At 60.7% G+C, this 25,574-nt stretch overlaps 11 protein-coding genes and 2 non-coding genes across 13 annotated transcripts; 7 read left to right on the top strand and 6 right to left on the bottom strand.

Annotated features, from left to right (window-relative positions):
• Positions 1-252: 252 nt before the first annotated feature.
• Positions 253-723, top strand: GGTG_11959 (hypothetical protein; the record flags this gene model as incomplete). Its single annotated transcript, XM_009229850.1, has 1 exon — positions 253-723. One exon carries the CDS (start codon positions 253-255, stop codon positions 721-723), a length of 471 nt encoding a protein of 156 aa, XP_009228114.1.
• A 931-nt stretch (positions 724-1,654) lies between these two features.
• GGTG_20236 lies at positions 1,655-1,736 on the bottom strand. Its single transcript has one exon. It is a non-coding gene; the product is annotated as a tRNA-Gln (tRNA).
• Positions 1,737-3,067: 1,331 nt separating this feature from the next.
• Positions 3,068-4,433, top strand: GGTG_11958 (vacuolar membrane PQ loop repeat protein; the record flags this gene model as incomplete). The annotated part of the gene is made up of 4 exons (XM_009229849.1): positions 3,068-3,193; positions 3,289-3,388; positions 3,478-4,119; positions 4,216-4,433. 4 exons carry the CDS (start codon positions 3,068-3,070, stop codon positions 4,431-4,433), a joined length of 1,086 nt encoding a protein of 361 aa, XP_009228113.1.
• A 613-nt stretch (positions 4,434-5,046) lies between these two features.
• GGTG_20235 lies at positions 5,047-5,118 on the top strand. Its single transcript has one exon. It is a non-coding gene; the product is annotated as a tRNA-Trp (tRNA).
• A 224-nt stretch (positions 5,119-5,342) lies between these two features.
• On the bottom strand, positions 5,343-6,410 carry GGTG_11957 (pirin domain-containing protein; the record flags this gene model as incomplete). The annotated part of the gene is made up of 1 exon (XM_009229848.1): positions 5,343-6,410. The coding sequence occupies one exon, from the start codon at positions 6,408-6,410 to the stop codon at positions 5,343-5,345; it is 1,068 nt and encodes a 355-aa protein (XP_009228112.1).
• Positions 6,411-6,966: 556 nt separating this feature from the next.
• Positions 6,967-8,485, bottom strand: GGTG_11956 (hypothetical protein; the record flags this gene model as incomplete). The annotated part of the gene is made up of 2 exons (XM_009229847.1): positions 6,967-8,246; positions 8,329-8,485. 2 exons carry the CDS (start codon positions 8,483-8,485, stop codon positions 6,967-6,969), a joined length of 1,437 nt encoding a protein of 478 aa, XP_009228111.1.
• A 354-nt stretch (positions 8,486-8,839) lies between these two features.
• Positions 8,840-9,519, bottom strand: GGTG_11955 (hypothetical protein; the record flags this gene model as incomplete). The annotated part of the gene is made up of 2 exons (XM_009229846.1): positions 8,840-9,053; positions 9,156-9,519. 2 exons carry the CDS (start codon positions 9,517-9,519, stop codon positions 8,866-8,868), a joined length of 552 nt encoding a protein of 183 aa, XP_009228110.1. The 3' UTR covers positions 8,840-8,865.
• Positions 9,520-9,899: 380 nt separating this feature from the next.
• GGTG_11954 (hypothetical protein) lies at positions 9,900-11,637 on the bottom strand (the record flags this gene model as incomplete). The annotated part of the gene is made up of 3 exons (XM_009229845.1): positions 9,900-10,446; positions 10,549-11,500; positions 11,554-11,637. The coding sequence occupies 3 exons, from the start codon at positions 11,635-11,637 to the stop codon at positions 9,929-9,931; spliced, it is 1,554 nt and encodes a 517-aa protein (XP_009228109.1). The 3' UTR covers positions 9,900-9,928.
• A 547-nt stretch (positions 11,638-12,184) lies between these two features.
• Positions 12,185-13,840, top strand: GGTG_11953 (hypothetical protein; the record flags this gene model as incomplete). Its single annotated transcript, XM_009229844.1, has 5 exons — positions 12,185-12,258; positions 12,417-12,552; positions 12,665-13,012; positions 13,129-13,519; positions 13,797-13,840. 5 exons carry the CDS (start codon positions 12,185-12,187, stop codon positions 13,838-13,840), a joined length of 993 nt encoding a protein of 330 aa, XP_009228108.1.
• A 1,327-nt stretch (positions 13,841-15,167) lies between these two features.
• Positions 15,168-16,558, top strand: GGTG_11952 (endoglucanase-1). The gene is made up of 3 exons (XM_009229843.1): positions 15,168-15,787; positions 15,906-16,129; positions 16,207-16,558. The coding sequence occupies exons 1-3, from the start codon at positions 15,330-15,332 to the stop codon at positions 16,284-16,286; spliced, it is 762 nt and encodes a 253-aa protein (XP_009228107.1). The 5' UTR covers positions 15,168-15,329; the 3' UTR covers positions 16,287-16,558.
• A 77-nt stretch (positions 16,559-16,635) lies between these two features.
• GGTG_11951 (hypothetical protein) lies at positions 16,636-17,098 on the top strand (the record flags this gene model as incomplete). The annotated part of the gene is made up of 2 exons (XM_009229842.1): positions 16,636-16,678; positions 16,830-17,098. 2 exons carry the CDS (start codon positions 16,636-16,638, stop codon positions 17,096-17,098), a joined length of 312 nt encoding a protein of 103 aa, XP_009228106.1.
• Positions 17,099-19,701: 2,603 nt separating this feature from the next.
• On the top strand, positions 19,702-22,884 carry GGTG_11950 (initiation-specific alpha-1,6-mannosyltransferase). Its single transcript, XM_009229841.1, has 3 exons — positions 19,702-20,066; positions 20,164-22,081; positions 22,189-22,884. Exons 2-3 carry the CDS (start codon positions 20,989-20,991, stop codon positions 22,266-22,268), a joined length of 1,173 nt encoding a protein of 390 aa, XP_009228105.1. The 5' UTR covers positions 19,702-20,066; positions 20,164-20,988; the 3' UTR covers positions 22,269-22,884.
• On the bottom strand, positions 22,733-25,529 carry GGTG_11949 (hypothetical protein). The gene is made up of 2 exons (XM_009229840.1): positions 25,039-25,529; positions 22,733-24,953 (listed from the first exon to the last, which is right to left on the bottom strand). The coding sequence occupies exons 1-2, from the start codon at positions 25,174-25,176 to the stop codon at positions 22,998-23,000; spliced, it is 2,094 nt and encodes a 697-aa protein (XP_009228104.1). The 5' UTR covers positions 25,177-25,529; the 3' UTR covers positions 22,733-22,997.
• Positions 25,530-25,574: the final 45 nt, after the last annotated feature.

Here is a 25,574-nt window from a genome sequence, read left to right as displayed (position 1 = left end):
GAGAGAGAGAGAGAGGCAGGCCGCACCTGGTCGTTCCAGCCGGCGACGTAGGCGCCGCAAGTCGTCGTGATCTCGTCTGCGCGGTCGCGGAACTCGGTCGAGGAGCAGTACGTCGAGTCGGAGATGAAGTTGCAGTAGAAGGCGGCGACGGAGCCGCGCACGGCGTAGATGTGCCAGCCGCTCGGCACGTCGAGGCGGCCGCCGCACTGGCGCCGCACGTCGTCGACGGCCGCGTCCGTCTGGCCCGCGTCCATGCGCGGCGGGTTGTTGCCGTCGCGGCCGGCCGGGCAGAAGACGCGCCACGTGGAGCGCCACTGGCGCTTGGCGAGCCGCCCGGGGGGAGGAGGGGGCGGCGGGGATGGGGATGGGGGACTGGGGTGGTGTGACCGGGGCGGCGACGGCGAGGGCGCTGCCGTCCAGGGCGGACGTCAGCGTGCCCGGGCGGGAGGCGTCGAGGAGCACGTGGCGCGCCGTGCCGTTGGCTGTGTGGACCGCGTACACGCCGTCCGGGGTGCCGGGCGGGATGGTGAAGCTGCCGTCGAGCGAGGGGGTGGTGAAGCTGGTGGGCTCGAGGCCGGCGGCGAGGCCGAGGAGGGTGGGGACGAGGGCGACGGATACACGCATCTTGGATGTGGATGGCTGTTGTATGGGCTGGACTGGTACTTGGGTACTGTCGACACAAAGTTATCAAGGAACGGCAGAGGGTGGGAGAGGTCCTTTTAAGCGGAAGACGAAGATGCTGTCGAGAGAGTGATCTGACTTTATTTGAGCTAGAATAGTGACATTCAATGATGGGACATGCCCAACCCGGCTCATTCACTCTAGCTCTAGGTTGGTGAGGGGAACCACAGCGGAAGCAGCAGCAGCGTCTGACATGGCAGGCGGCTCTGATAAGGGCCGCCACCTGGAGGCATTCCCCGCCTGCCGCACGAGGACCGCTGGGCGGGATGGGAGGCAGGGACGGGTGCGTTTGCACGTCGTGCGACGGGCAGTGAGTGGCACGATGCGTCCTCGACTCGTCTTTGCCGTTGCCGCCAGGAGGTGCAATGTGCCTTGATTACACAGATCGAGGGGGAGTGCCCTTGACAGCATCAAAGGGTGAGCGGGGCTTGGTTGGTCCCTCCTTGAACAGACGGATCTAGGGTTGGGCCTGACGGAAGGTGATGAAGCACCAGATTCGGGTCACCGGCTTTGCGTGTTGTCGAGAGCGCGGCTAGCAGGTGCGACGGCTTTCCGGCAGCAGAACTTGGGGAGTAGCAAGTCTTGGGAATAACCCCTGGATAGGTGATGAAAGTGGCATCGTTGGGCTGCCGTTGTTCCCTCAACTGGCGAGAAAATATAGCCATGGGTATTGCGAAGCGGCAATGGGGGAACGTGGATTGCTTGCCTCGTAGTTGCCGGCGTTGTCACTCCCGCATCTACGGGTCACTCGCTACTTGTCTAATTTGACCCGTTCGCGCATATTGACAAAGGCGTGTAAGCCAGGCCGAGGAGGGGGAAGCAACGCCAGAGCGGATTTTCCTCCCGTGCCATTCCGGCCACACGTGCTCGGTTTGGTTAGAGTTGGGCGAAAAGTAAAACTTGCAAGAGGAAAAACCACAAGGGAGATAGATATAAAGAGAAATAAATGGCTGACCAGCGAACCACTGCAAAAAGGTCATACTGGGAATCGAACCCAGATCCTGAGGAGGCCTGATAATCAGAACCTCATGTGCTAACCATTACACCATACGACCGATCAAGTAACCCGTCGGATTGCTTGGGAACAGGAACACAGCCTGGGGATTATGGATGCATGATGTGAGTCGCACGGGCGGTGGGGTGTCAGGTAATGGATCGTCCGACGTCGGAGCCCCTCAAGTTTGCCCTTTCAGGTTGGTGCTCTAGGTGTCGGACAGCCCCTGATTACTGCGTGTGTTGGCTGTACCCCGTTACCCTGCTGGCCGTACCTCGTTTCAACACACATCAACTACTTCAAAAACACGACAGCGGCCGAAACCGGGAGCTGCCGTCTCGCCACACATAAACACACAAAGACGGCGTGATATGGACGGGCGCGGGCGCGAGTCGAGTGGACGTCGGGTGCGCAAAAACTCCGGTTTTGTGTGTTTACCTGCTTCTCGTCGCCGCGCAGGACTTGTTGCCATTACGTACAAGCCCCAGTGCGGTCCCCACCAGCGGGTTTTGGTAGCGACAGCGGGCGGCTGCAGAGGGGATGACGCTGGTCCCGCATGCCAGGGAGGTGCAGCGTGTGCCAGTCTGAGTGGGTGAGTGGTCGGACCGGAGAGATGGGGAAGAAGACGACAGCAAGAAGAATTAAGAATTGCATCACTGCAGCCAAGCACATCCATCAGCCTTCGGTATCAGCCTTCGGTCTGAACACTGCGTCGGGCGGTCCCGCCTGCTGTCATTTGCACAGCTGCAGCACGACGGCACAGGCACGCGACCAGCCTGTTGACCGGCCTGTTCTCGTGTGTTGATGTTGGCTGTCAGTGTTTGAGGCCCAGGTCCGGGTGTGACGGTGCTGTCATGTGACCCATGTCTTGCGCATCCGATCATGATCTGTTTGTGCAGCGACCTGTGCAGCCTGTGCAGCCTGCGTCGGCGGCTTTCCCTGCATGCGTCCATTCGGCCCACCTTGTGTGGGGAACGGTGGCCGCGGAATTGGCTTCATCGCATTCACGTCGTTATCTCGTCCGTCAGAGATAACGATCAAAAACTGCAGTCGCGACAAGGAATGACTGGTGACGGGCTTGCCGAATTGGCCAGCTGATGAATTCCCCTCCATCCGACCAACTCCCCATGGCAGAGGAGAGACAAATACACCAGCCTTTCCGCCCGTGACCATCTGACCTCGACCTACATACAACAGCTGCCCGTATCTGCGTCCACTGATTGACTTCCTACCGACTCCCGTCCTCTTGTCCTCCCTCGACTCTGCCTCTGCAGCCACACAAGCCCGGAATCGCCACAGCCAAAAGTCCTTTCCGCCCTCCAGACACGGCGACTAGCCAAAGGCCCCGCTTAGTTCAAACGACGACGGGACCTGCACAGGCGTCGTGTCGGCATGGCGTCGCTCCTATCTGCAGGCGCCGCTAGCCTGGCCGCCGCCGCCGTCGGGACCCCTCCGCCGGGAGAGGTGCTGTCTGGCGTATTTGGCAGCATCAGCCTGACGGCCTGGATATGTCTACTTGTAAGTCTCTCCTGAAGTGCTTTTTGTCTTTTTGCATTTGTGGCTGTCTGTCTGGCGTCTTTGGCTGACGGTTGTGCGACGCGCCGTTGCCACAGCTCCCGCAACTCATCACCAACTACAAGGCCAAGAGCGCAGATGGCCTCTCTATGGCCTTTTTGTTCGTCTGGCTTCTCGGCGATGTCACCAACCTGTTGGGTACGAGAATTCCGCGATGCGCTTGCCAATCCTCGGCCGCGCGCCCCGAAACACAATTTTGCTGATGCTCAAATCGCCCCCCTGAACAGGTGCATTGGCGACTGGGCTCGCGCCCACGGGCGTCGCCCTCGCGATCTACTTTTGCTTCGCCGACCTGATCCTGATCGGCCAGTCCCTCTACTACAATGCGCTCAACGCGCGCCGGGCCGCGCGTGCCCGGCGCAGAGCCTCGGAGCCCGCAGCGGGCACGGCGCCCGAAATGACGGACGACATGACTGGGGCCGATGGCGACAACAACACGGCCGTGGAGGACGCCGACGAGGAGGCGCCACTCCTGGCGCGGCAGCACCACCAGCGCCGCCGCAGCTCCAGCATGGGCCTGCCCGGTTCGCACCGGCGCAACTCGACGCTGCGGCGCGACGTCTCCAACCTCGACCCGCTCGCCCGCATCATCACGGGAGAGGACGAGACGCCGGACCGGAGCCCGTGGCTGCACAATGCGCTCAGCCTGCTGACCGTCTACGCTGTCGGTACCGCCGGCTTCTTTCTTTCTTACCACATGGGCGCCTGGAACCAGCCCGCGGCCGGCGACGGCGCGCCCAAGCTGTCCGAGGGGGATGCGGACGCCGTCATGGCTTTTGGAATGGTCATGGGCTATGTGAGCGCCGTCTTGTACCTGTGCGCGCGCATCCCGCAGATCTGGAAGAACTACCAGGAAAAGTCGTGCGAAGGTGGGTTATTCTCTCGACTGTTTCCCCTGGCACATGCCCGGGAAGTGTTGTTGGTGGAGGAACCATTGCTAATAGCCGCCGGTTACACGATTCCAGGACTCGCCCTGCTGTTTTTCCTCCTGTCCTTGACTGGCAATTTCACCTACGGCGTGAGCCTGATCGCCTATTCCCAAGACCGGGACTATCTGATCAGGACGATCCCCTGGCTGTTCGGGTCCGTGGGGACCATTGTCGAGGACTGCGTCATATTTGTGCAGTTCCGTATTTATGACGCACCCCGACAGCAATCCAAGGCTTCTGCTACTGGGCCTTGATTTGGGTGTCCGACAGCTTTTTGTTCCCACCTCTTATGCATTTCGGTCGCTGCTATACCCTCTATGCGGTTACAAGCTGCCTTTGCCTTTATTTTTGGTCTATCTCTTTGCATGCCATGGTCCCTGCATGCCTGAAATTGCTGATATTCTGGCGCACTGTCTCGCCTGTTGGGTGCAACCTTTTTGCATTAAAGGGGTGTTCTTTTCAGCATCATTCTTTTAACATCCTTCCCTCTGCGCTCCCTGAGAAATAAGGATATAGCCTCCGAGATTCGCCGTTTTATATTTCCTCTTCTTGGTTATCGCCTTTTGTTAAATCTTGTGTCTCTCACTCCCCGCATAGACACCCAGCATCGTCTGGCTCCTTAGACGCACCACACAGTTGGCATCGCTTCCATACTATCGGACGTATATATTGACAAGATGTATTTGTTCAAGACCAGCCTGTTCTCAGTTGAGGGGCAGGTATGCTCACGTCATACTACGACCAGCGTCAGTCTCTTGCTGCCCCATCGCAATGATGCACGGAGAAGCGAGTCCCGCCGGGCCCAAGTCGGCCCTCCTCCCCGCAGGCTTCGTGGGCGGGTTCATGCGGCCGAGTGGGACAAGAAGGGGCCTCGTGGCGCAACGGTAGCGCGTTTGACTCCAGATCAAAAGGTTATCCGTTCAAATCGGGTCGGGGTCAGAGATGGGTGATTTGTTTCTTTTTGGCGGGTTTTGCGGTGTTGTTTCACCGTTATTGGGTGTCGGGGTGAAGCAGCGAATTCGGTATTGTTTTTATAATCTCAGGTCATGTTACCCCTGTTACACCAGACACTCGAACTTGAAAGTCTTCTCTGTTGGCTTGAATACGCTGGGACTGAAAAAACGTCTATGTACACAAAATCTCAAAAGCCCACGACAAACACCTTATGCGGTATCCAAAACAACAACCTCAGCGTCGGCGGTGCCCACGCTCTCAAAGACAAGCTTGTCGCCCGCGTTGACACCGTCGACAAAGGCGCCGTCGCCCTCCTCGAGCACCTCGTCCCTGCCGTCGATGCGCACCTGCGCCTGGCCGCCCTTGCACCTCGGCACGTGCACAAACACCTTGCGCTTTGTCGCCTCGGTGCCCTGTCCCCCCACGGTCCAGACGAAGCGGGCCTCGGGCTCGATGATGCCGGCGCCCATCGCCAAGTCGGCGTGGATGGGGATGGACCCCTCGACGGCCGGGACGGCCTCCTTCTCCTCGGCCGCCGTCGCGTCGGGCCCGGCCTTGAGCGGGCTCAGGATAGTGACGAAGCGCTCGCGCTTGAGCGCCTCGTCGAAGCGGAGCGTGTGGTAGCGCGGCGCCAGCCCCTTCCTCCACGGCAGCGCCCAGATCTGGAGGAAGTGGACCGTCTCGGAAGGGTGCTCGTTGAACTCGGAGTGGCTGATGCCCGTGCCGCCCGTCGTGAACTGCACGTCGCCGCGGCGCATGCGGTAGAACTGGTCCGCCGACGCGTCCCCTTCTTGCCCCCTTGCGAGCATGCTGTCGCGGTGCGTGAGCTCGCCCGAGAGGACGTAGGAGAAGATCTCAAAGTTGGCGTGCGGGTGCGTCGGGAAGCCCGCGTTGGGCCCGACGCGGTCCTCGTTGAGCACGCGCAGGGAGCCAAAGTGGGTGAAGCGCGGGTCGTACCACGACGCGAAGCTGAAGGAGTGGTACGTGTCGAGCCAGCCGTGGTTGGCGTGCCCGCGCGCCGACGACCGGTGCGGCGTGACCTTTGCGTGGCGGAGCATGGGGCCGGCGGTCTTGGACATGGCTTCCTTGGCCGCGCCGAGCATGGAAGACTGGGGTGGTGGTGTGGTGGTGGAGGGGATGATGTTGAGGTTTGCTTTGGTGAACGAGGCTGCTCTGGAAAAGGTCTCTTCGATAATGGATTGCAAGGCTGGAGTGTTGTATACGAGGATGGAGATCGAGGCCACTAAGATGGACAGGACGAGAGCGAAGCGCTTCATATATACCCTTGCGACAAGCGAGGCGGATCTCTCGAGATGCGTCGAGAAACCACTACCAGCAAAAAAAGAAATGCTTGGGTGAGGAATTGCAAATCCAGAAGGTTGTCTTGAATGTGACCTAGACTAAATAGAGAGGATGCCAAACCCAGCATACATAGACAGGACTTGCATCTATCAAAACCCCTTCTTCGGCAGCTCGCCGCTACTGCATCTGCAACTGCATTTGTCGCTGCTTTGTGAGAAATTTGTCGGCGACGCTACTGCGGGGTGGATTACCAGATGCTGACTGACACGGGGTCTAGCCATTATGTCATGGCTGAGCACGTGCTACATCATCTGCAATCGTCGCCCAGGCCGGGAGAGGGATGCCTGTAGGGATACCTATCTACAGAATCCCCAGGATATGCCTGTTTTGTGGCCTTTTGTATCCTTGTAGCTGGCAAAAGATGTGATGCCATTCCCGCGGATATCACGCAGCACCGCAGTTGCTGCAATATGCTATAGCATTGGAGCGTGATGGCTCAAAAGCGAGCCGAGGTGCTGATCCAACCCTACCCTACCTCTGAACCCTCACCCCGGCCCCCTCGCACACCCTCCCGCCACCGAACCAACTGGCCCGCGGCAGCAGCTGCGCGGCCACCCACCGCGCCGTCGTGGCGTGCAGGCTGCCCTCCCCAAACGGCACCCCCGTCCTATCCCGCTCCAGCTCGCCGCCGCCGCCGCCGCCGCCAATATCAAGACCCGCCATCGCGTCCTCCAGCCCCTCCGCCTCCGCCTCGGCCTCGGCCCCGCCGCGCCGCGGGAAGCTGGACCGCCCCTCGCGCAGCGCCTGGAAGATGACGAGTTGGTCCTGCAAAAACTCATCGACTACGGCGCCGCGCCCCACGTCGGCCCGCAGCGCCCGGCACACGCGCCGCGACAGCAGCTCGCTGGTGCTGAGCGCCCACTCGTCGCCATCGCCTCCTCCTCCTCCTCCTCGCGCCCGCCCGACGGGGGCGTTGCGCGGCGGCGGCGAGAACAGCAGGTCGCGCCCCCACAGCAGCGGGCTCGGGGCGGCGGGGCGCGCGACCAGGAGCACGAACATGCGCGAGCGGTGCCCGCTGTCCTCGCTGGGGCGGAACCGCACGTCGGCTGCGGGGAAGAGGCCCGCGAGGTCCTTGGCCAGCGCGCGGGTTAGCTTGTCGCCCATGGCGGCGGGGCAGACCATGGTGACGTCGATGGTTTTGACGGCGGTGGTGTCTTCTGCCGCCCGCAGCGTGCCCGGCGACAAAGACGACTGTGGCGGGCCCCCCTCCTCCTGCGCCACGGGCACGGGTGACGATCCGCCGAGCGCGGTGCCTGGTCGCAGCGGGCGGAACCGGAACCACACCCTGCCGCGGCTAGCGGGCCCCGTGTTCCAGCCGCGCGAGACCAGCCGGCGCTCGACGGCGACGCCGAACCACGCCTCCAGCGCCGGGCACAGCACCTGGTCGGCGTAGTCGAAGCTCGGCGCCCACGACGTGTTTGTGCCGCCGTCGATCTCGAGCTCCAAGGGTTGTTGTTGTTGCTGTGGCCCGCTACCGCTACCGCTGCCGGCGAACAGCAAAAAGGGAAAGACGCACTGGAAGATGCACATGGCGCTCGCCGCCGCCGTGCTCGCCGCGATGCGGATCAGCCGCCGGTCGCCGGTGGGGGTGGTGGTGGGGGTGGCGGCCAGGAGCGCGGCGATGGCGTCGGCGCCCGGTCCGCGGCGTGGGCGGAACTCGAGCGTCGGGCTGCCGACATGCAGCCCCGAGACGTCGGCGGCCGTGGCGTCTGCTAGGACCTGGATGGCGGCGACGTGTTGTGCTTTTAGGCCTGCGGGGGGGTTGTTTTGTTTTGTTTGATCAGCCGGCCGTCCTTGTCTGTGAGCGTGTGTGTGTGTGTGTGCGATGCGTACCTCCCCCTTTGCGACTTTTGCCGTACTGTCGATTCCCGCGCACGTTGACGATCCTGATGGGCTGCGAGATGACCGAGGCCAGCGCCACAGCGTTGCGGACCAGCTGACCGCCGCCCTCCCCCGTTGTGCCGTCGAGCTCGACCAGTGTCTTGTCCATTGTTCTGGTTGCTTTTTCCTTCAAAGTCGGCACTGTAGAGTCGAGTCTCCAGATACGCCGTATGAAATGACCCCAGCTGCCCAAGAAGCGCACTCGGCGGGCCATCAGCCCTGGGCGCGAGCTCATATAGGCAATCTCGGCGTTGCGGGCGCTGGAGATGAGTCACTTTGCATCATTCAGCCTCAGCTAGCACAGGTGGTCAGCACTTGGATTCTGCGGTCCCCAGGAAGCCTTAACAAACAGATGCGATGGTCCGATGTTGCAGAACACGACTGTTTTATGTTTCTTCCAATCAATGTCCTTGTCTTGTTTGCGTGGGCTCACGCTCGACCATAGCAAACAAGCGACACAATACTCTTCTCAGTCTTCTGTGCCATCCATTAAACCGAAATTCCCACCTTTTCCCGACCCTCCTGCTCTCCAGCTTCTGCAAATCTCGTCTCCTCCGAGGGCTCCTCGGCCAATTCGTGTCCAGGCTGCATCTTTATCCAAATGCCCTGGTTGAGGCCGTTCTCGGGCTTTTCCCCATTGATCATCTTGGCGCAATGCTTGACACGCACGCATATAACTGCCCCCAACACGAAAACGTCAGCCCTCCTCTTCGCGCCCTAATCAGAAAGCCAGTAAAAACAAGCCGGTAAAGCTGGCGGCATGGACAGCAGGAACTCACGGCACGAGATGCCAAGGGTAAAGATGATGCCGATCAGACACGCGCCCCGGCACAGGCCCCAGTCGTCGACGCACTGCTTCATCGTGGGCCGCCGGGCCATGGCCTTTTGCGCCTCGGTCGGCGGCACCACGGTGGGCCTGAGGCCCGTCGGCGCCGGCGCCGTGACGGTCGTGAAGGACGTCGTGAGGCTGGGCGTCACGGTGCGCGTCGCGACCGTCACAAAGGCCGTCGAGCCCGCGAGCGGGGCGGCCTCGGAAGTAGCGGAGGAGGAGGAGGAGAAGGAGAAGGGGGTCTGCGCTGGCGCGCCGGCGGTGGCGGTTGCGCTCTGTACCGCGAGGAGGTGGAGGAGCTTGGCGGCGGACATGGCGGGACGGGGGGAACGGGGGGGATGGCGGTTGCTAGGGTTAGAGGGAGGAAGGCGGAACGAGGATGCAAGAGAGTGACGTTTTGTAATGCCTGTCGCTCCCCCCTCCAGGGCCCCGAGAGGTGCTTGATCTCGATACTTTGTGGCTTGATAACACTACGACCCATGATGCGGATATGGCCCGGAATGCCCGGCGTTGCAAGCCCCATGAATAAAGATAAAGACATGCAAGTTTTTCACGGGTGGCGATCATCTTTGCCGGTCAAGGTCGATCCTGCACAGGAAAACAGCCAACCTTGTAGCAGCCTCAGATGCCAAATAAACCAGTCGCCCGCATCAAGCGCCAGTCGTTCACCTTTGCCCGGGGAGGGAACGTCACGCGGTTTCTTGGATTTTGCATTGCGCAGCTCTACCTGTACTTTTCATACGAGGCCGCCACCTTCAGCTTCCTCTCCACCCTCTCGATCACCTCTGCGTCGTACAGCTCCTCTGGCTCCTTCTCCCCCAGCACCACCTCGCGCATGTGCACGGCCGCCTCCTCCTTTGTCACGCAGACCAGCTCGCCCAGCGGGAGCCTGGTGGACTTTTGCACCTGCAGCTTCTCGCCCCCTTCCCCCTCTTTTTCTTCTTCTTCCTCTTCCTCCCCCTCCCCGCCGATCACGATCAGCGGGTTCTCGCGGGGCCGGCGCCAGCGGACGAGGTTGAGGCGCGTCGAGATGCCCGTCACGGCGCTGCGGCCGCCCCAGACCTCCTCGACCAGAAAGGCGATGTCGCCGGCCGCGATGGGCGTCTTGAGCCCGACGGCGACCTCGGCGCCGCCGCCGTTGCGGTGCCGCACCAGCTTGGTCTCGGAGGCCTGCAGCCCCGCGAGCACCTGGTCGTACAGCTTGTCCCTCGCCTTGGCGGGGGCGTAGTCTGTTGGGTATCCTGTGGGGGTGCAGGTTTGGGGGTTAGGACACACAAATGAGAAATGTCATTGTTGGACGAGCCAAGGTCAAGGTACATGCGCAAAACTCAAAACTAACTAACCTGTAATGCTCAACATGACATGGTTCGCAGCCGTGTATCCAAACACGGCCGGCATGGTGCCGAGCACGGGAAGGATGCGGACCCTAAAGTCGGGTAGGACGCCGAGGTCGCCGGGCGTGCCCTTGTGGTACTCCTCGTCGGGCAGGGGCAGCAGCTCGGCCTTGCCCTCGCCGGCCTTCTCGGTCGAGAAGACGACGGGGATGCCGCTCGTGATGCCCAGCAGCTTGAGCCGGCGCCGCGTGGCGCGCGAGAGGGGGTCGTCGGTGCTGGCGCCGATGTCGCCCACCATGACCTTTGTCGGGTCGCTCTTGCAGCCGGCGCCCATGGACGAGACGACGGGGATCTTGTGCTCGTGGCAGTACCGCAGCAGCTCGACCTTGGTGTCGATGTTGTCGATGGCGTCGACGACGAAGTCGGGCTTGGGGCCGGCGGCGGCGGCGGCGGCGGCGGCGGCAGTGCCCCCTTCCCCCTCGGCCGCCCACGGGCCGAGCAGGTACGGGGCGGCGGCGGCGTCAAACTTCTCGGTGCACAGGTCAAAGTCGACCCAGGGGGCGATGGCGACGAGACGGCGGCGCAGGCAGGCCGTCTTCTGGGTGCCGACGTCGGCGAGGGTGGCGACGGCGTGGCGGTTCAGCGACGACAGCGAGACGTTGTCGAAGTCGACGAGGCGCAGGCGGCCGAGGCCGGACCGGGCCAGCGACGTGGCGCAGTGCGAGCCGACGCCGCCGCAGCCCACCACCACGACGAAGGCGCCGCGCAGCCGGGACAGGCCGTCGGCCCCCAGGAAGGCGCCGTTGCGCGCCAGCTGCTCCCGCACCAGGTCCTCGTCGTAGTCGCCCGACAGTGCGCGCTTGGCCAGCGCCGCGTTGCGGAGGTCCTCCTTGTCGGCGTTGGGGGGAGGGTCGCGCCAAAGTCGGTCAGCTGTCGGCTCTTGGACAGCTCCCTGTCGCTCCTGGTGCCGGGTATGGACCTCTTGAGCTTGTGCAACTTCTCCTCCTGAGCCACCTGCTGGTATCCCAAAACCACGCTGGCGGCTGCGACCCCTGAGGCCAGCGCCGTGGCGATCAGCTGGAACTTTGAGTCGGACATTTTGATTTTGGGATGTTGATGCCAGAAGCAAAGAGGAGACCGAATCCACAGAAACGCCCCAACTGACAAGTCATTCAGCCGTCCGAGGTCTCATCATTGGCCGGCCAAGACAAGGGGGAAAAAAGCATGGTTTGATGTCGACAGAAAACGGCCCAACGCCCAACCATTGAGGCTGAACTTTTTTTCTCCTAGAAATTCTGTGTGGTTTGCATGCAGGTTCCGTCATTGGCGTCTTGGACGAACCTTTGGTGGGGTTTCGTCCACCACCTGGGTTGGGTGTGAGCCAATCATTGCTTATGCGGGGTAATCTCCACCCAAACATCGTCGACGGTTCAGCTATCTTTGGGTATATTGAAGTGGTGCGAGGCCCTGTAGGGCTGGAGTCTGTGCATGGCCGAGAGAGAAAGCCGATGAGGATGACAAGGTAGGAAAGAAGTTGATCGTCGCCAGGAGATGTCCTTCGCTTTACCCAAGTCTTTACCCAAGTCCCTATTCACGGCCAGCCGAAGACATGCTTTGGCGTTTTCTCTGCTCCTGTGTCTCTTACATGGTGGTCACCGTCCAGCCGCCGCAGAGGCATGGTGGCCCGAAGCTACCCATGACGTCGTGGATTTCAGTCAGGTATGAAGCCAACCAAAGCCAACATGGCCCACCGCTTAACATAACCACCGCCGCGGAGATGTTTCGGCGTGGGATACAGTTATAAAACTTCCCAAACCCCTTGCCTGGCTTGCCATACGGGCACGTCCGTTTCCAGCTGAAGCACACGATGGATGAAGAGCGGCCGCTAGCCTAGGCTGGCATGTCATGTTCGGATTTCGACTGCTCGGAAAGGAAACGCTCCCCTGCTTCCACATGGTGGGAAAGGGACCAAGTCACTACATCTCTGCAGCCATCGATCGAACGACGCATCTGGTATGCAGAGTTCTATACTGACCATCACCCTCCCACGTATATCTGATCTATACCAGATGTGGGCAAGCAGGTGCAGGCCGGGTGGCGGCAACAAGCCTGACCTGCCGTCCAGGATATCCCGGCACCTCGCATCATCTTCTTCACCTTCAAGCGGCGCGGCGGCCTGTACTTTTGGAGCATGGTGGCGGCCACCGTGGGCGTGCTCGTCAACGCCTCGGCCTTTATCATCAACGACCTCGGCCTCTCGCGCTACCAGCTAGTACCAGCCGTTCTTATCATCGTCGGCTGGATCCTCATGACGACGGGCCAGGCCTTTGTGCTGTACTCGCGCCTGCGCCTGCTCTACGTCAACCCGTGCGTGCTGCGGCCCGTCTTCTACATGATCGTGGCCAACGCGGTGCTGGGTCCACCTGCCGACGGCCGTCGTGCTCATCGGCGCCAACTCCCCCGGGCCCGCCCGGTTCCTGGTGCCGTACAGCGTCTACGAGAAGATCGAGGTCACGCTCTTCTTCCTGCAGGAGACGGTCCTGTCGGGCCTGTACCTGTGGCGCTGCCTCCGCTTCTGGCGCCACGAAGCACCTGCGCGAGGCCGGCCGCCTGCGCAACATCATCCTGCACCTCGTCGCCGTCAACCTGCTCATCGTCGTGCTCGACATCGCCATCCTCGGGCTGGAGTACTCGGGCATGTACCTGCTACAGACGAGCTACAAGGCCTTTGTGTACAGCGTCAGGCTCAAGATCGAGATCAGCATCCTAAACCGCCTCGTCGACTTTGTGCGCGCCACCCGCCGCGTCGAGTTCCACGACCGCGCCGCCAAGGACCTCGAGCGCGAGTGGACCGACACGCTGCAGCGCACCTTTGCCGCCAACCAGTCCGTCGTCGCCGCGGCCCCGGGCGGCGCTCAGGCCGCCGTGCCGAGCTTGCCAAAGGCGGTGCATGTTCCCGCTGCAGGGCCTGCGCAAGAATGTTAGTTTCTGCATTGCTAGATCTGGGAAAATTGTCTTTACCTGGACACATCTGTATATACCATGCAAGAAGGGAATGCCCGCCCTTGTAATAAATGTGTATTCAGCGAAACGCGCCGTGCCACCAGAGCCCCTACAAGCCTGTCTCCTAGTGACTATCAAACCTATTAGTCAGACTATTACAACGAAGCAAGCACGTGGACTAATCGGCCCCACGGCAGGAGCGGGAGTGGCTGTCACGGGGCTGGCACAATGGCCCCATGCAACCTGCCAAACAGACCTCCAAGGCGAGGAGGCCGTCACCCCATTCCAAGCAGGGTGATGTACCTGTCATGGTTTCCTATAAAGTGCAACCGTACGATCGTAGCCGGCTCGTCGCGCCGGGCAAAACCCACCTGCGCCCCAAAAATAAAAAGCCAAGCAACGCATCCCCGAGCCTGCGGGCGGAGCGCAAAGTCCCTCGATGCCGCCAGCCGCCAGGCATCCGGGCCGACTCTCTTTTTGTGTTCTGGAGCATGATCTCCACCTGCACCTCCCCAACCTGTCTTTTCCAGAGAATCAGGGAGCCAAACCGCTGTCGGCGCCCAACATCGTGGGGAACATGACGTTTTGGGCCCCGCGTCGCCCCCCTCACTCCTACAGCAGCGGGGGAGGAGTTCTTTTTTAGGTTTAGGCCCAGGGGATGGCACGATGTCACTGAATGCCGACCTCAGTGCCGGTCTCCGCCCTCCTCCCTTCGCCTCTGCCCGTTATCCAGGGGCAAAAGACAGACAAAGGCCCGGACCCCGGGGTAGCGGGCGAACAAAAGATCCCAAAAGGAGCATGGTCAGCCGCGGCTTGCAGAAATAGGCGGGTGTATCTGTACAGCAGACGTTTGACAGGCACGTAGTCGGAGGCAAAACGGCAGATGGCCAACCGGGGTGTTGGCGTTGGGGGGTGCTGATTGGTGGATTCACCTGGGGTAACAAAGTGTGGGGAGCGGTGGCCTCGCCCCGGACATTCCTCCTTTCGGGCATCATCACAAGACGCGACTCACGGCATGTCATCTAGACTCGGGCCCTCCCCCCTCATCGAGTCACAAGATCCGGGGCTATACCCAAGCATTAACTAAGACAAGTAAAGCCCCAAAGAGCTCCAGAGCCTGGGTACGATGGAGCGGGTATCCTCCCGCGTCCTACCACAACGCAGGCGTCCAAAGTGGGACGGCCGGCATCCTAGCGGCCGTCCTTGGATGTTTCGTTTGGATGCGGCTCCATTCTTGACATTGACTACTACCCCCGAATCTCACCGCGATTGCGCCGACCCGTCTGCTTTAAACGGAGCCTTTTCTTTTTCCGTTTTGCCTTTGAACGCCGAGCTTCTCGTGTCCAGCTGCGGGTTCCCATGATCTGGGTGGTGCCGTTGTCGCTGCTTCGTCGCGCCGCATCTCCGAAACTGGGGGAGAGCTAGCTCCGTAGAGGAGCTAGGGGTGAGATTCCACCAGGAACGGCAGATGGGGATCGGGCGGGCTGAGCGCGTACCTTGGTAGACCCTTTATCGATTTTTTTTTGTTTGTACAACCTGGTGGACAGGCCCCCACGGCCCGCTCAGGAACGGAAGCGTCCGTCCCAAGACCAGGAAATCAGCTCATGTGGGCAGAGGTATATATACGTGGCGTTTGCTGTCGTCTTGGTCCAGCCTTGAGCCTCCAGCCGTTGTGATCCGCACCAAAGCCAGACTCAGCCCTAGCCCAGTCGACAGCAGCACGTCCTCCCTGTCCGTCAAGTCAAGTTGGACAGATACAAAAAAAAAAAAACCCCCACAGATCCATCATGAAGGCGGCAACGGCGCTCCTTTTCCTCACCTCGCTCGTGTCGGCGGCGCCGGCCGGCACGTCGGCGGTGACGCCGCTCGAGGGCCGGCAGCTCAAGACGCTGTGCGACCAGTACGGCTACTGGTCCGGCAACGGCTTCGAGGTCAACAACAACGCGTGGGGCAAGGGGTCCGGGTCCGGGTCGCAGTGCACCTACGTCGACACGTCGAGCAACCAGCACGTCACGTGGCGCACCACCTGGCAGTGGTCGGGCGGGCAGAACAACGTCAAGTCGTACCCCTACTCGGGCCGCCAGATCCAGCGCGGCCGCACCATCCAGTCCATCAACAGTATCCCCTCAAACGTGCAGTGGAACTACAGCAACGGCAACATCCGCGCAAACGTCGCCTACGACCTCTTCACCAGCACGGACCCAAACCGCGACAACACCCACGGCGACTACGAGCTCATGGTCTGGTAGGTTACATTGGGTGGGATCGGATCGACGATGGGCAGCCGAGAGGTGGACAAGGAAGGGGAGACGTACTCCTGGGTACTCCTGGGCCGGCATGCTAACACTCTGCTCCGAAAACAGGCTCGGCCGGTTCGGAGACGTGCAGCCCATCGGCAGCCAGATCGGCAACGCCAACGTCGCGGGCCGCAACTGGCAGCTGTGGTCGGGGCTCAACAACGGCATGCGCGTCTACAGCTTCGTGACCACGCAGGGCTCCATCACTAGCTTCAACGCCGACCTCAAGCAGTTCTTCAACTACCTGCAGCAGAGCCAGGGCTACCCGGCCGGCCAGCAGTACCTCACCAGTGAGTCGCCTTGCTTATTGCCCCGCCGAGGATAGTGTGTGTGTGTGTGTTGGGTGCTGACATGTCGTCGCCTCCAGCCCTCCAGTTCGGTTCCGAGCCCTTCACGGGCGGCCCAACCACCTTCCAGGTCAACACCTGGAACGGCAACATCCAGTAAAGGAAGCAGAGGGCGAGGTTCGGGGGCTTCTCCGTCCAGTCGGGTTGGAAGAGTTTCCTAGGTCATGCAGCCATGCACTCGACACGGCCGTTAGGTCAAGAGGGTGTCTTTCAATGAACATATTAGCATTTTTTCCATTCTTCTCTGCTTGTTGTTCGATTCATTTCGTGTCCATTTTACCACCTTTTTTTTTCCGCCATCATCAAAAATTTCAATATCAAGTAGGGAAGAATATCACAATTCAAACCAACAAGGACGTTTCCCATTTGTGGAAGCATCAAAGTCCGAGTCCGCGGACCGTTGGCAGCGGGACCGGAGACCCACCTCGGCGGACGCAAACTCTCGGAGCATGCAACTCCGTGCCGGATCCGAAACGAAGGCCGTCGTGGATCGTTCGTCACCACGGTGGCGCAGTCTGTCGTATTTGCCCCGTGGGCTGCGAGGCCCGGCGCTCGTCAAGTCAACGTCAGCTCACGTCGGGCCGCCCACATGCCGTGTGTTTCCAGCCGGTCGCACGGTGAGCCGTTGACGATGCAGTCACAGACGTGGCATGTTTCCTGGGGGCGACTGCGTCTCGTCAGCCTGCCCGTTGGCGTGATGGACATAGGGTGATGAACATAGGGGGTCTCCACGCCCAGATCCTTGGTTCGGCGGGGTGGACGAAGAAGGCCGATCTCGACCTCAACCGCCCGATTGGGTGGAGCCGCGTGTTTTACGACCAAGGTTTTACGGCCAAGCTCAAGCTTGTTTGGTGGCTGACAGTCAGCGGTCTTGACCGGCGGGGACGCAGTGCCAAAGGGCTCCCGTGGTGATCCAAATTTAATGCAACGGATGCGAAACAGAGGCAGGGGAGGTGCCAAGAGGAACATCAAAAGAGGCCAATATGGGAATCGAACAAAATCGAAAATTGCCATGCAAATATTGAATCGAAGAAAAAGAAAAAGAAGGCAATGAAATAAATCCCACCAGGGTCCTGACTCGGAGACTGGCCCCCGGGAGCCCCTCCCTCGTTCCCCGGCGGTACAAGGGCCCTCGACGAGGTGCTCAGTCCGACGCTTGAGTGGCTTCAATCTCGCGAGACGGGGATCGCACACAGAAGAGAATATCCCATCGACTCCGTTCGCTTCTGTTGACGTGGACAACCACGATCGAAGGGGGGGGCAGCGTTCAGCGAGAAGATTACTGATCCGCCGAGGCGTGGTCGATTTCTGAATCAGCGTGCAGCAGGCTGTACGTGGCTGTCTGCGTCTGCATGGTCCCCATCGGGAAGCAGCCTGGAAGTCGAGTTGGACAAGCTGTGCTACTAGTAGTTTGCCTGGCTGTTGCACAACAACCCCGCCCGCAGGCCGGACAGTGCACCACAGTGGTACCCCTTGTGTGTCCATTACGACCTTGGCTGGGACTCGAGGTCAAGGTCCTTGGTCAAGGTCCTCTTTCACGAACAGGCCGCCATGGGACCAAGAAGGGAAAAGAAAAGAAAAAAGCTGTCTGGGATGAGGGTCCACCTGCCAGCTCGTGTTGCCATTGCATTGCGCAAACAGAACTACCGGCCTATTACGAGTCCCTCGTTTCTCGTCATCCTCTCGCCAATCCTTATCAGCGAGCCCGGTGGGCGGGGTATTTGCATGAGCGGCGCATGTCCGAGAGGGTGGTGGTCTGGCTGACCCGCAGGATCGTGCGCGTGTTTTTGCCCTTGTATCTGGGGTGAGGTGGCCATGCAAAGTCCTTAGCAAGCAATACCGACTTCCTCTCGGCGAGACACCGAGAGGCCTTTCCGTTTGCAACTCGACAGCAACGGGCAAACGGGGAGTGGGTAACACCGTGTGAAAGCGTGAAGCCTGTCTCCGCCTTCGGTTTGGGATTTTAGCGGGAGCTGCCTCTGGTGGCTGGCACCAACCGAAAAAAAAAAAAGACCCACTTCCCCCATAAACTCTATAGCAGAAAGCATCAGTCTCGATCAAACAAACCCAATTCGCGATGCCTCAGCACCATTTTACGCCTAGAAAAGCATCGATTACCTAGAATCTTGACTGCCCATTAAATTGCATAGGGAAAGCGGTTAACCTCTATTTTTGTTGTTGATAAACAGCTTTTTGAAATGTGCCCCTATTTTGGTTGGGTGGCTCGTTTTTTGTTTTCAGTTGGTGGCTGGGTCCCTGGGATGGTGTGTGGTGAGCTGGCCTCGCTGTTGCCGCACACAGAAAAGGATCAGAGGTGGGGCCAGACAGGCTGATCCGCCTGCAATGGACCCGACGTCATAGTCGCGCAATCTTGCAAGGGCATTGGTCTCTCCCAGCCTGACAGCTCCCTGGTCCGCCGTGTTTCAGAATTGGTTTGGTTACAGGAAAATAGGTATTGAACGTTACGACCCGCAGATCCTTCCTAATTAGGCCACGTTGAATCTACATTTTCTCTCATAGAAAATTCCGCCAAATTACTCCATTTGCCAGAACCCGCTACAGGTCCCAGGGATCACAAACCCTCGTGCGGTGGATGCAAGATACATTTTCTTCCTCGGAAAACCAAGCCAAACTGATGTACCACCAGGATCCACCGTACTAGGTTTGTATCCCTGGGACCTGTAGAATCGTCCCAAGCTGTTAGTCACAATACATTAATTCCTACTACAAATTGTGCGTTAAGATATGTACCCCTATCCCCCTTGCTTATACCCTTGCTGACCAGACCCACAGTGTAACGTTCAATATCCTATTTTCCCTGCACAGCCAGCCGTCTTTTTGCCTGTCGCTCCGGCCGAGATGTGGCCCCACCCATCTGGGGATTTGTGACGCTTCAACTGGTCTTGTCAGAGCTCAAGAGTCAAGGTCAATAAACCTGCAGCTGAGTGCCCGTCTGAGCCGGCCTGGCGTGGGGGCCAAGGCCAGCTGAGGGATGTGGGCGGCCTGTGGCTGTTTATCTTCCACTTCGGCTGAAGCAAACGCACAGTCGCGGACCCAGGGGCTGCCAGAGAGGCGCATGTCGGCCCCTTTTCTGTCGGCTCGAGTGAATCGAGCAACATTGCCTGATGCGGACGAAACAAGCAGGGAAAACAGCAGGGAAAACAAGCAGGGAGAAAAAGCAGGGAAAAAAGCAGGGAAAACAAACAGAAAAAAAAAAGACAGACCCCACGCACGGGAGACGGAGGACGACGCGGATCTGCGCTGACATCGATGTGATGTGCAAACGATGGGCGTTCAGAAAAAGGGCAATAAACGGACCAGGAAAGGAGAGAGGGCTGAGCATGTTCCGAGGGATGCTGGACATTGGACAAGCACATTAGACAAGCACACCATATGTCCCCAATATGCCTTGCCCTAAACCGCAACGGGACACAAGGGGTCTTGGGATCGTCCGATGTGTGATTCAGCAGAGACGTTGTGCTCTGGTTTATCCGAATACCCACATGCCTATCTAGGAATACCTACCTAGGTAGATACATATCCCTAGATAAGTCGAGGCGGCCGCTTTGGATAGCTGCAGCGAAGCCCGGGATAGTGGGTCGAGTCGCGAGGGACGGGCCAAGGGAAACGTGGCTCTGGGTCTCTGCTGGGCTGGGATTTCCAGGCCCCGACGTGTGCTCCACGCAGCAGCATTGGCCGTCAGCTCCTCTATTTTGGGCATGGCTACGGCACACAACGTGCGTGCATCAGAGCCTCACCAAGCCCCTCGATTGGCCCGGGAAATGGCTTTTTGTGCGCTGCCCACACCTTTGCAGGCCAAGGGATCTGCAAGAATACTTCCCTTTCTCTGGAAGCGGGAGTGCTCAGCACACGGTACCAGGTAAGCCCCCTTACAGGTACTACACAGTACAGTACTTGGCGGGGTGCACATTGGAGCTGATTGCGCCTTCAACCTGGCTGGGCGGCTTCCCGCAAAGGTTCGCGCTGTGGAGCCAACATGAACTCCCGCAGATCGGCCCCGTCCCATGCCAATCCAAATAATAATAACCAAGGTCAGCGCTGCCCGCCCGTGCTCCTGCCGCCCCGAGTGTTTTGCCCCTAAAAAATTTCCCATGCTCTAAATCTGGCTCCTCCCCAGGCACGGACAGATCGCTTGGCTGAGATTTTCCCGATAAACAGCCTCGGCGTCGGCCTCTGTCCCTTTTGCTTCTTTTTCGGGACACAACTTTGGAGAGCCAAGTCTCTTGCAGCCACGCCGCCCCATTCGCCCACAGCTTCTCCGACTCTATTTCCTTTGCTTTCGCTTCTTCCTTCCCTCTAGACTACAGCGGAAACGATTCACTTCAGCGAGCCTGTGGCGCCTTTGTAATCTATTGATTTCTCACCACTGTTAGATTTCTGTTGCCTTCACTCCCTGATTCCCCGAAGCTCCTCCTTGGCCACACTCCTAGCCTCGTGGAAGCACCGCACCCATCGCGACCTCGAAAAAACCAGGACAGCGTTTCGATATTTATTTAGACTTGACAGCAACCTGTCTAGAACACCACTTTGGCTTGGGAAGCTCGAGTCGAGACCAGCCATTGCCCCTGGCGCCACCCACGAAACCGACCGTCTGCTGCTCCAGCTGCGACTTGGAGCCGCACCGCTGCAACTGCCAGCCCCACTCCAAACGTACCACCCGGCGAAGTGAATTCGACGACGACACGCGCATGTTGGCGACGAGCGGTTGACCCGACCATACCATTCCTCTTCCGCATACCCCACTGCTATCGACGCGCGACTACAGCGGTGCCGGGCTCAAGATGATGACTTTCAAGCGCGCGCTGATAGCGACGGTCTTCTTCCTCACCGCCATATACTACCTGACGCGGCCGTCGCCGAGACCAGACACCTTCGTGGCACCGGCCAGCGACTTCAACGGACAGGAGCTCCTCGTGGACACAAGGCGACCTTCGACCACAGCAACAACACAGCAACAAAAAGATGCCAGCCAGGCTGGGAGGCTGGGGAAGACAGGCGGTGACAAGCTTGGAGTGCCGGGCCAGAGGCCGATAATGGACGTCAAGATGAACCTCTACGAGAAGCTGGCGTACCAATACCCGTACGACGTCGAGACCAAGTTCCCCGCCTACATCTGGCAGACGTGGAAGTACACGCCAGCGCACGGCGAGTTCAATTTCCGCGAGCAAGAGGCCACCTGGACGGACCAGCACCCGGGCTTCATCCACGAGGTCATCACCGACACGGTCGCCGTGCACCTCCTGCGCCTGCTCTACGCCTCGGTCCCCGAGGTGCTCGAGGCCTACGAGGCGCTGCCGCTGCCCGTGCTCAAGGCCGACTTCTTCCGCTACCTGATCCTGCTGGCCCGCGGCGGCATCTACACCGACATCGACACGTACGCCCTCCGCAGCGCGCTCGAGTGGATCCCCGAGAGCGTGCCCCGCGACGCCGTCGGGCTCGTCATCGGCATCGAGGCGGACCCCGACCGGCCCGACTGGAAGGACTGGTACAGCCGCCGCATCCAGTTCTGCCAGTGGACCATCCAGGCCAAGCCTGGCCACCCGGTCCTGCGCGAGATAGTGTCACGCGTGACGCAGGAGACGCTGCGGCGCAAGCGCGCCGGCCTGCTCGAGACGAGCGACAAGAACGTGGTCGAGTTCACGGGGCCGGCCATCTGGACCGACATCGTCTTCGACTACTTCAACGACGACCGCTACTTTGACATGACCAACTCCAAGGGGCCCATCGACTGGCGCAACTTTACGGGCATGGACATGCCCAAGCGCGTCGGCGACGTCATCGTCCTCCCCATCACGAGCTTCTCGCCGGGAGTGCAGCAGATGGGCGCCAAGGAGTATGATGATCCCATGGCGTTTGTCAAACACGACTTTGAGGGTGAGTGGATCCTGGACAAGCTTTCACCCGAAACGTGACACTTGCGAGCATTTGTTCGACATTCATTGTCTTGGCTCCCGCTAACCAGCTTCTCTTTTTTAACACAGGCACATGGAAGCCCGAAGAATTACGCCACATTGGCGAGCAAACAGAGGACGAAAAGGACGAGAAGGAGAAGAAGCCCTGAGATTCTCGCAGTAGACGAGCGACCCTGACGATAATTCTGATTTCGCAACCACTTTCTTTTCCTTTGTCAGACTTATTTGCTTCATTTTCCACCTAGCATTTTGCGGGCGAACCAAGGCGTTTCACAACCGGACTCGAGCACAATCCGTAGAGGTTTTTCTTTTTTTTTTCCTTTTTTTCCCTTTTTTTCTTTTTTTCTTTTTCAATTGCATCGCTTTCATATTTTCTTGGCCCGTCGTTTTCTTTCTCCATGTTACAAGGCTACAGACACGGCCGTGTTTCTCTCCAAGAGAAGATCAGCAGCACAACTAGACCCCAAGGAGACCACAGGAACGGGCCAGACACGAAGGGGACACCATTGTCAAAGGCATACACAAAATGGGGCAAAACTCATTCGTTTACAGCATACCGGGGCAGGGCTTAGAGGCAGTGCCCGCCCTGATGTCCACGGGGGGACGCCTCCCCTTTTCTATTCCTACACTTACTGCCGCGGCATTGCATCGCCAGATCATCTACCAGTCGCTTTATTACTATTTCCTGGAATGTCAAATAGAGCCTTCCTCTGGGAAGATACGCAGTTATGAACAACCTCTGAAGATATCTTGGGCTTGGTATGGCGTAGTGCGTGCACAACAGTATGCGATAGCCGTGTGGGTGCATGTGCGTCATGGTCGAGACAGGAGGATGCGGGTAAGTTATAACATGTCGAATCCGGTCCGACCAGAAACTCCTACGACGACGTCCCCCTGCGAGCAGTCTCCTCCCGGGCCAGGAGTTGCACCGCCATCTCCCTCAGCTTGAACTTTTGGATCTTGCCGCTCGCCGTCTTGGGGTACTCGTCGGCCCAGAAGACGTGGCGCGGCACCAGGTGGCCCGACAGCCGCTGCCGCACCCACTCCTTGAGGTCGTCCTCGGTCAGCCGCCTCTGATCCGTCGGTCCCGCCTCTGATCCCGCGTCCGCCGTCCCCGCTGCGGCCACGCCGCCGGCCAGGGCGACGCCGGCGTGCGGCACGACAAAGGCGGCGACGCACTCGCCGTAGCGGGCGTCGGGCACGCCGACGACGCTGGCCTCGGCCACCAGCGGGTGCTCAAACAGGCAGTTCTCGACCTCGAGCGGGTGTATGTTCTCGCCGCCGCGGATGATGAGGTCCTTGATGCGGCCCGTGATGGCCACGTAGCCGTCGTCGTCCATGGCCGCCTCGTCGCCCGAGTACATCCACACCCTGCCGCCTTGGCCGTCGCCCCCCTCTGTTTCGTCTTCGGGCTCCCACACGCGATCGCCTGCCGCCGCCGCCGCCGCACCGTCCCCGCCGTCCAGCCCCCAGTACCCCTTCATGACCAGGTACCCGGACGCGGCCAGCTCGCCGCGGCTCCCGCGCGGCAGCACGACGGACCGGTCGGCCGGGTCGACCACCTTGACGGACGTGTGCGGCATGGCGCGCCCCACGGACCCCGTCCGCTTGGCGAGCGGGTCGGCCGGCGCCGTCATGAGGCTGACGGGGCTCGTCTCGGTCTGACCGTAGCAGATGACGAGGTCGGGCAGGCCCAGGCGCGCAAAGAGGCGCGCCATGAGCGCCTCGGGCACGGAGCTGCCGGCCGCGATGCCGGTGCGCAGCCGCGTCTTGAGCGTCGCCGCCTCGGCCGGGGACAGGACCGCCGCCGCCGCGCCGCGCTCCAGCTCCAGCTCCTCGAGCATGGCGACGAACATGGTGGCGACGCCGTACAGGGCCGTGGCGCCGTGGTCGGACGCGGCGCGCAGGGACGCGGCCGGGTCGAAGGCGGGCGAGGGGAGGATCAGGGCCGCGCCCGTGGTCGCGGTCGCCATGTAGCCGAGCACGGAGCCGAAGCAGTGGAAGAGCGGCGGCGGGCAGACGACGAGGTCGGCCGGGGTGAGGCCCATGCGGTCGGCGATGAGGAAGCCGTTGTTGAGGATGCCCGCGTGCGTGAGCATGGCGGCCTTGGGGTGCGACGTGGTGCCCGACGTGAACTGGATGTTGATGGTGTCGGACGGGTCGAGCGGGGAGTCGGGCACGATGGCGGTGGTGGATGCAGACGACGACGAGAGAAAGAATGAGTCGGCCAGGGCGGAAAAGGGCGTGAGGGCGCGGTGCGACGGCAGCGGGAGCGGCGGGCAGCCCGGGTGGTCGGGCGAGTTGTCGACGACGACGACGGCCCGCAGCGACGGCACGCGCGGGGAGGAGAGCCGCGGCGCCTCCAGGTCCGGGACGAGGGCCCGCACCAGGGGCAGGTTGGGGCGCCCCCGGCACGGCCGGTAGGCGAGGTCGGTGACGGCGCCGACGACCAAGACCACGGCGTCGAGGTGCGCCAGCGCCGACGCGACCTGGTCGGCGCCGAAGCCCGGGTTGAGCGGCACCAGCACGGCGCCCAGCTTGAAGACGGCGTGCGTCAGCGCCGCGTGCTCGGCGCAGTTGCCCAGGCTGACGGCCACGCGGTCGCCCTTGCGCACGCCCAGCCCGCGGAGCGAGCGCGCGAGTGAGCCCGACAGCCGGTCGAGCTCGTGGTACGTCAGCACCGTCTCCCGCGCCCGCGCCGGCGCCTGCTGCTGGGGCTGGGGCAGGGCCGAGGCCGCGGCGGTGGGGGACCGGCAGATGACGGCCGGGCGGTCGCCGTGTTTGGACACGACCGAGGCGAAGTGCTCAGGGATGGTTTGGGTGAGTAGTGGAGGCTGGCGGGAGGAGGCTGTCAGACCGGGGACTCTAGCTGTAGGTGGCTGTCATGCTCGGGTACGGTCACGGCTGTCGCGTACCTACCTCCTGCGGTCCATGGGATATGCTCAGTCGGCTCATGGGCCGGCCATGCCGCCGCCAGGGGTGCCGCAGGGACTTTGTCCCCAGGGCCCGAGGCCGCGGCAGCTGGCGGCCGACAGCTCTTACTGCCAGTACCGCCATTGGCCGTCGGACCGCGCAAGACGACGGCGCCTGTTACAGAAGCCAAGTCTGGCTAGGGTGTCGGGGCTTGCGTATTTGCTGGGGTTCCGTTTTACAGCCGGCCGTGCTACTAAAAAATGTAGTAAAGCACAGCGGCCACGAAAGGGGTAGGTGGGTATATCGTATAACCGAGGTGCATTGACAAATTATCGCCAAGGGAGAAGCCAGAACCAAGAAAGGCACATGCAGGAAGCGTTGGTCCCATGTGTGGACATCTTGCCAGCCCCGATCTCAACTGCATGACCGGCCGGCTCTGTTATGGAGCCTTTACTACCCCTGGAGCGGGGGTGGGGGTGTTGGAAACGGCCCCAGTCTGGGGGCTTGACGAGCTGGAAAGCGCGGGGTTGGCCGCCTGTAAC

The sequence above is a fragment of the Gaeumannomyces tritici genome (genome assembly GCF_000145635.1).
Source record: "Gaeumannomyces tritici R3-111a-1 unplaced genomic scaffold supercont2.7, whole genome shotgun sequence".
In the NCBI taxonomy this organism is placed as follows: Eukaryota; Fungi; Ascomycota; class Sordariomycetes; order Magnaporthales; family Magnaporthaceae; genus Gaeumannomyces; species Gaeumannomyces tritici.
The sequence above is the reverse complement of the archived record's forward strand: the minus strand, read 5'-3'. Positions and strand labels throughout refer to the sequence as shown.